This window comes from Cryptomeria japonica, chromosome 1, assembly GCF_030272615.1.
Source record: "Cryptomeria japonica chromosome 1, Sugi_1.0, whole genome shotgun sequence".
NCBI lineage: Eukaryota > Viridiplantae > Streptophyta > Pinopsida > Cupressales > Cupressaceae > Cryptomeria > Cryptomeria japonica.
Window position 1 is genome coordinate 59,632,897 of NC_081405.1, and position 8,399 is coordinate 59,641,295.

General features: G+C 35.5%; 1 protein-coding gene across 1 annotated transcript in view; it reads right to left on the minus strand.

Annotated features, from left to right (window-relative positions):
- The window catches only part of LOC131063219 (protein PHLOEM UNLOADING MODULATOR), a 31,458-nt gene extending 23,815 nt beyond the window's left edge, over positions 1 to 7,643 (minus strand). The window contains exon 1 of the mRNA XM_057997010.2: positions 7,198 to 7,643. Within this exon, the coding sequence (XP_057852993.2) occupies positions 7,198 to 7,496 (299 nt within the window). The 5' untranslated portion in view covers positions 7,497 to 7,643. The remainder of the gene's footprint in view (positions 1 to 7,197) is intronic.
- Between the last annotated feature and the right edge of the window lie 756 nt (positions 7,644 to 8,399).

An 8,399-nucleotide genomic window follows, 5' to 3' on the forward strand; every position in this document is an offset into this window, starting at 1 on the left:
AACCTATATGACAAAGGGCTGCCATTGTTTGAGCACTCCTGTTTTACAATCACATTGGCAGGTGCAATCCATCTCAGGCAATAACGAGTCCCCATTTTTCTTCATGTTTGCTTCTGCTATTCAATATTTTCTCAATTATTTTGTATGAATAGTTTAAGAATGCAAAATGAAAAGATCTTAAATTGAAAGTTTCCGTATCCTGAAAATGTCCATATGAGCTTTGATTTGCAAATTTAAATGCACCAAGGCCACTCAAAAAAAGTTAGATGAGAAGATAAATGGGAAATGGAAGAAGAAAGTAAGTAATAGAATAGACTATTTTGTAGCCTCTTTGTGAGTGAAAAAAATTTCAACATTATGCTCTACTTTTTTGGTTCATGACACATTATTACCATAATCCATGTCTGAATATGTTATTGGCTGAACACTTGTCCAATACTTGAAATGCTCAAACAACCCGAGAATTGATCAATTAATATCAAGCATACCCAGTTTCCAGGTGAAGCAGACCTGTTTCAGTGATGGGTACTTGTCTGGGGACAAGGGGACACCAAGAAACGTTTCCAGTTAGCAGAAAATTGATAGAAATGTATCCGAAGAGTGGGAACGACACCGAAAACTTAGGAGGTGGTTGTTTGTCCTATTGTGACATTTTCACACCTCGCCCCAATAAATGGCCACTTTTCACTGGCTAGGTTAGGTGTTTTGTTAGTCTAGTGTTCAGTTGGCAACATTTTTGTGGTCTTTGGCCTTAGAAGGAGAGGGTTTCGTCTTGAAAAGTCCAAGAGTGAGTCCGGGATTGAGAGAAATGTCTTGAAAGATGAGGTTACAAGATTCCTTGCTTTAGTTATTACAAGGGTGGAATCACAAGGTCTCCTTGCAATTTCACCCAAATACTGCATTTAACCTTTGTATCCCCGAGTTGCACTGCATAGTTGCTTGAACTCCCGAATGTCAAAAGTGATGAAGTGATGAGGACTATACATGAACATTGCAAAATCCCTATTTCTTACATGAAATGCTCAAAATCCCTATTTCTTATATGAAGATCCAAAAATCCCAAAATCTTAAATGAGTAAGGAGAAATCTCGAAATCTTACATGGGATGATGCCACCTCCGAAAATGCAAGCATTAATCAAATTCACAACAAAGGGGGTAGGATTCTTAGTTTAAGTTGCACAAGGTATAGTGCAAAGGGAAAGAATCAATTTTTAATCAAGAGGTTGTTGTATGCATCGTTTTGTTGAAATGCTTGCAATGCACACATGATCAAAAAATCCGATCTGATCTATTTTGCAAAAGCATGACCATCACAATCAGATCTGTATATGTACATGGGCTTCAATGCAATCAATACATGAAGGCTGGAAATTCTCAAAATTGCAATGCATAAAAGATGAATTGAATTCATTACACAAGCCTCTAAAATGCATGAAATTTGCACTGAAATCAATACACAAGCATTTGAATTCCCGAACATGTTTGTGCAAGACCACTTGAGGGATAAAAAATGCAAAGGTAAGGTGTAAATAGAGCATGAAACCCTCAAAAGTCTAAAATCTTACATGAGCACATGAAATTTTCGATTTCTTACATGCCAATAGCAAAACGACGATTTCTTGCATAGACCTACAACATTTCCAAAATCTTGACCTAGTGAAAACCCCCAAAACCCTTGTGTGAATGCCTTATACTTTTCAAGAGGAGTTAAAATTTTCAAAAAAAGTTGGATAAATGACTAAGTTAACATTCAAAATTGATGCATAAGCAAGCTAGAATCCTGAAATCATACATGAAGAGCGCCTTGAAATCCGATTTTATGCATGGCTGGGTGCAATTTCCAAATCTGTGCATGACATCCTCGAAATCCTGAATTTATGCATGCATAGCTTGCAATTCCGAAATTGTGCATAACAAGAGTAAAATCCCGAAAATGCAGAGTAGAATTAATTAAATGGAGTGTGAATTGTGTGATTGAAACATGGAGCGCTTGACTTCACATTTATACCATTTCATGATAGGTAAAATGCATCCCCAACTTGGCTGACTTGAATTTAAAACATTTGATCCCTCCAAAATGCAAACATAAAACGTGTAATGGAATGCATCAAGGGCCGACATTGAAAGAAAAATTCATGCATAAAGTCTAAAACAAGGATAAGGTTGGCTAGAGATAGAAGTGTGTGCTGAATCAAGTACAAAATTTGCAAACAAACAATACAAAGGGTCGACCTCCCTTTATTCAAAATGCAAACAATTAAGACTGAGTTAGCTTAGGAGGGAAATTTCAACTTTCAAATGCCTGAATCCTATTAAAGGGAGATCAAATTCCCATTTCAAAACTTAAATCAAATGCATTTCATAGAATTGCAGAATAGAGCGAATTGGAAGAGCAGATCCTAAGTGCGAGTTGCAGCAAATCATAACAAATTTGCATCAGATTGGAAGTAATTTTGATCAAAGAGGAGTAGATTACCTACAGCAGACTGTCATGAGGACTTTCAAAAGCAAATTTCCAGCAAGAGACTCGAGTTCTTTCAAGCATTTAAAATATGGATGAGGGCAGAATTTATACATGACAAGCCTCAAGTTCCAAATTTATACATGAAGATGGTGAACTTCTGCCAAACTATACATGAGACCCTACAAGCTCCGTCATTTTTTTGTGCATGATGAGGTTAAAATCCCAAAATCTTACATGACAAGGTGAAAAGTCCAGATTCTTACACGAGCATGCCATATTTCTGCAACCTTACATGACGCTAAACTGGAAAATCACTAAATGGAGAGGTCAAAATTCCACAAGTGCACACATAGACCCTTGTGAAATTCTGAAAATGTATACATAAAGGGACTTAAAATCTTTATTTTTGGTACATTCCTAGTCTTGTTTGCAAGTTGTACAAGGGAAATGTTTGAATTAAAGATGTGGTTGTTCATATTGCTTCACATTATATGAATTGAAATCTAAGGTATTTTGTCTTGCTTTTATTAGGAGTGTTAGATGCAAGGAATGATGCATGGAAAGATATATTTCAACAAGATAATGGAAGACTCAACAATATCGATGCAAGGTGACATCAAGATACACAAGCAAAGTGAAGTGAAAGACAGACACATGGAGGGAGAATTAGGCAACAAGGAGATCAAGATCAAGGTCAATACAACAAGGAAGTAAACTGGGTCAAGGATATCGTTTGCAAGTTGGTGACAGGGAGAGACCATGCAAATGGAGGCTACACTCACAACGACTACACATAAAGATCAAGCATTGACATCATGAAGGCGACGAAAGATGAAGGTAGAATGCAAGTGCAAAGGACAAAATCAGTGAATGCATCTCTTAGGTAGATAGTTTCAGAAGAGTTAATCACAGTTGGAAGATGATGCAATTTGGGAATATGACCCATCACATTTGTCAAAGGATTGGATAATGTTGAGTATGAAGAGATATTGCCTGAAACTCAAAGACTTCTTTGTGATGATCTACAAGATAAGCATGATGAGGTGGCATCTAATCATCATCAAGCTTATCAAATCATGACAAGTCAAGGCATCCAAGTGCATTGAACCTGACTCATCAACAACTATACATCTAGAAGGCACTAAATTCAATGTACCTAACATTGTTTCTTATTGGTCCTTCACCTAAAAGGACGTGTATTTAAAGCGTTGTAATGATCTCATTAGTCGAGGAGGTGTTAGTTGTAACTAACCCAAATTAGAATTTCATCTTGTAATCGTGGTCGTTGACTTCAAAATTTCAAATCAATCGAAGCCATTCATTTGTAAAGGCAGGTCTATAAAAGGGCTTGCTCTCCTCATTTGTAAAGGTTAATAACCAGAAAAGAGTTCAGTAGTAGAAGAATAATTGGCTAAGTAGGAGTAGGATAGAAGGGAGGATAGAAATTGTTGCCAAGACTATGTTGAAATGAATACATGATTTTCATTGAAGATATGGTAGATATGCGTGTTGTGTTTCTACATTATGCATGTTTCTTGTTACTTCTCAATTGGTTAAAGTTCATTGATCTTGATGGAGAAATGCGATGATATGTGATGAATTTCTTGGTCCATACTTTTTGTGGTTTGCTAGTTGTAAGCATTGGGTAAAGTTAGCTCGAACCTTGTTATTGTGGATATTTGTTCAAGTTGTGCCAACATTGGGTATAGTTCGCAATAATGAAAATCATTCACTACCTTAGGAGATCACATCAGTTTTGTGTAGTTGTTTCTATCATGGCGAAGCAAAGCTCGGTTTGAAGGAGTTTGTCTATTAAAGCATTATTCATTATTAACATTGTTCATAGGTCTTAGATTAGTTTCTCTAAACCCTTTATCCCTTTTAAACTTTCTTTGAGGAGTTAAGTTAGTTTCCAAGTTCCAGCTACGATTCATAAACGTAGGTCCCTTTGTGATACCAGCAAGATCACATCATTCATTGAGTCTATCCATTGTGATGTCAAGAACTGACTAAAGAAACCTTGGGGTTACCTTACTTGATCATATCATTTAGCATATAAGGTTTCCTTGTTCAAGGGAGGATAGAATACTTAGTATTTCATTCTGTGTTTAAAAAACACATCAACACATCCCAGGGACGACTGGCCATCCCCCCACTTTTCAACATGATTTATGAATTTATGAATATTAATATTTTATTCTAGAACTAAAATACAATATAAATGCTAAATTATTGGAATTACTAATGAGTAATGCCAGTTCCCATTGAAGGGATGTCACACTTGATATCCTTCTCTATACCCAATTTTTGCACTTTAATTATAAATATATGATATTTATTATTACATCCGTTAGGTAATAAGTCACAGACCTTGAGTTTATTAAAGTTTATATAGTAGAGTCTTATCATCATATAGCTTTGAACTGAATCACCTAGCTGTATGCTTCGCACCATCAAGTAACATCAAATCCAGAAAACATTAAAAGTTGCAACTAGGGCTTTCTTGGATAGGGTGGATTGGCTTCATTTACCACGTAAATTTATGTTTCATTTATCTGATCCTTTGATGTGCAGTTATGTGACTTTTGTTTTCTGTAATTGACAGGAATAGATATTATTGATTCTTCCAATTAGAATACTATGAAAAATGAAGTGTTTTCATTCTTATAGATAGTATTTAAGTTACATCATGTATATGAAATTATCAATTTCAACTCTCATTTATCAACGTTATCCTATGAATATATTTGAAATTTGAAATTTCCCTATATAATTTATATTTTCCCTATTTTTTATATAGCTGTACCCTCTATCATTCCTTTCGTCCCCTAAAAATGGCAAAAAAAAAATCTGTACTGGAAACCTGTTTCCCCGTCCCCCCATCTCGGAAACTCAGGGTAACATAGATTGATATTCAAGAAACTCTCTAGTCTCCATACTTGGAAAACATTTCTTGCACAAATTTTTTGCGCCTTTTAATACTTGCATGCCCGCTTAGCAGACCAAATGACCTACCTTGACATGCATGAATCAAACACAAGTGTTGCAAGCTTATTTTTAACCCATACGGGAGAACCTTCAGTTACACCAGTTAATTTAGTCTACCATACCCCTGGCTCATGTTTTGAGTAGGCTAAATCCTTTTTGTGAAACCTTATGAAAATTTGTGGCATCTGAACTCACTTATGAAGCAAAGTTGGTCATACATACAAGATCTTTGTCAACTTAAGCATGTGGAACCCCTTTATTAAACCACCGGTAGAAACCTATGGTAATCAGATAGTCCAGTACAATATGGAAAAAGGAATAGTTTGAAAACATACAACGAAAAAACTCTTGGATCTGCTAGGCCTTGAAATTGATGAGTTGCACATGATACCAGCAAAAGTGCAGCAAATGAAATTTGTTAAAGGGGAGCAACTGATTTTTGTTAAATGCTGCAATCTACGACAAAGAACCTGATTTAGGAAGATAAAATGATTGACCAACCTTATGAACTACCACTAGTAAAAGGCAAGGAAGTCACTCAATTGGCTCTGGAAGCCAAGTGGTTGGAGGGTACAATATTATGATCCTAGGTTGTGATTAGTGAATTCAAATAATTGACTCATAAGAAAAGAAAATATACGATTCATGCCAATGCAATAGGAGTTAGAAAAAATCTTGTTATAGAGGTCGTCGAAAAGGAGTTATAAGGTATATCATCAGGAGTTACAACGAGTAATGATGAATTATAAAGTAGCTTAGATGAGGATCTTACAAAGAATGACAAGGGGGCTACAAAACATCTTAGCTGTCACTACTATCCCACGCGGAAAAAAAGGGGTTTATAAAAAGGTTTCAACCCTTAGAACAAAAGAGTGTCTTAGAACTTCTGTAGATGGATAGTGGGTGGAAGATTAGTTCTGTAGCTGTAACCAAGATGCAACAAACCAAAGAAATGACCAAAATCAGGAAACCCGAGTATTAATAACTGCTTCCCGGAAAAATTGATACTGGTCCAGACATCAGAATAATCATTCAAGACAATCCCTTCTTTTTGTTATTTTGTGTTTGAATGAGATAAAGCAGCTAACCAGGTGGCCAAGTGAGATATATGATATTACCAGCCATTCTTTTGGCATTTAAATGAGAATGTACTGTTGTAATAGATTAAATCTTCACAATTTCTAAGAAATATTTACAAATTTCTGAAATATTATGAGAGAAAGGCAGCGGAAGATTAAGAAAAATTCCGGAGAAAGATTAAGGGGAAAGGAAGGATGCTATACAAAGGGACTCTCCCTCTCACCCTATGTGATACTGGTGTATGACCATGACAGTTATGCAGTCTTGCTTCGTGAAGAAGGATTAAAAGTAAATTCAAACATTGATATGATGCTAATGTAATTGAGTAATCTAACCTAATGGATATTGAACTCTTGTTATCCAACTATCCAATACATTGAAATTCCCACTAACACTGCAGAAGACAATTTAGGGTGTGAAATGGGATGACCTCATATGGTGAACCATAGGAGCTTTCTAGTAGAAGCATGTGTTCAAATCTATAAACTCACATCTGAAGTTGCGTATCCAATGCACAAGGCCAGATCTAAGACCTGAGTGAATTTGACCAAAAGCATCCTTCTAATGTCACATCTAAGCCAAAGGAAACCCATAAAGAGAGTTTGCCAATTAGAAAAAACAATTTCCCGTATGTATTGCGAGATGGAATAGGAGAGGAAAATACCTGTGCCAATCGAGGCCAAGCAAAGCAGTAACGAAGTGCACAGAGGTGGCCTCGAGGGCCAAGGCAACGAGCATGAAAAGTAAGGATCCGAGGAAGGGCAATACGCTTCTGAGCTCTGTGGACCAGTGCGGGTAGAATGGCGCTCGGCATATAGCAGCCAGTGCCAGCACAAGCCACAGCTTAGGCTGAAGCGTAGCATGCCATGCTGGAGCTATTCTCCGTAGATAATCTATGCCCACATAACACAACGCTGCGATTCCCAGCCCCCCTCTCAAACTTGACACCCCAAGGTTCGCCATTTCTTGCACTCATCTAACACCAATCCATTTTTACCACACTCTCCATAGGCAGACTGAATATTTTCTGTTGTTTCTTCGAACAGCCCCGCGAGGTAAACGCTGTTTATATATGGTATACTTCAAACTGCGTCTATTTTTAAAATGGCTGGCACTTTACTGGTTGAAATTTGTATAGGAAAATCCATTTTTTAAATCTAGGCTAATTAAGTAAATAAGGTATAGTTAAATATTATTAATTAATTAATTTAGATAATTGTTAACGTTAGTTACTATTGAGTAGGGTTAAATTGTTTCTCATACAATTAAATATTAACTAGCTTATATATTGATTTATATATATAAAGAAAGTGGAGAGATATGGAGGCTTTCATTTTTTTATTAATTTATAAGTCTAATAATTTATTTCTAATTAATTATTTAAATAAATTTTAAACAATGAATTGTTTTATAATTGAGATATTTTAAATAATTAACGATGGTCATTTTTCATTTAGTCTCAGGATTAGGGTGTAATTTTGTTTAGGTTTACAATTTAATAATATTTTAAGTGACATGGGTTACGATTCAATTTCGTTTTGTTTCAGTGTTTACTTTGATTTAGTCTTAAATTAGGTTAAGGTTTAACATTCAATTTGATTTAGTGTTCAATTTTGTTTAAAATCAATATTGAATTTTGTATAGTGTGAGGGTTAAAGTTTGTTATTTGTTACGGTCAAGGTTTAATTTATTTTTGTGCTAGTGTTTATTTTTGTTTAGTCTACAATTAATTATATTTAGATTGAATTTGGTATAGGGTTAGGTTTAATGTGAGACATCCCACTTGTGCCCTAGATATTTAGATGTTATTTTATGCATCAATACTTGTTGTTCAGTATTAATAAGGAATAATGTTTTTGCAAAACA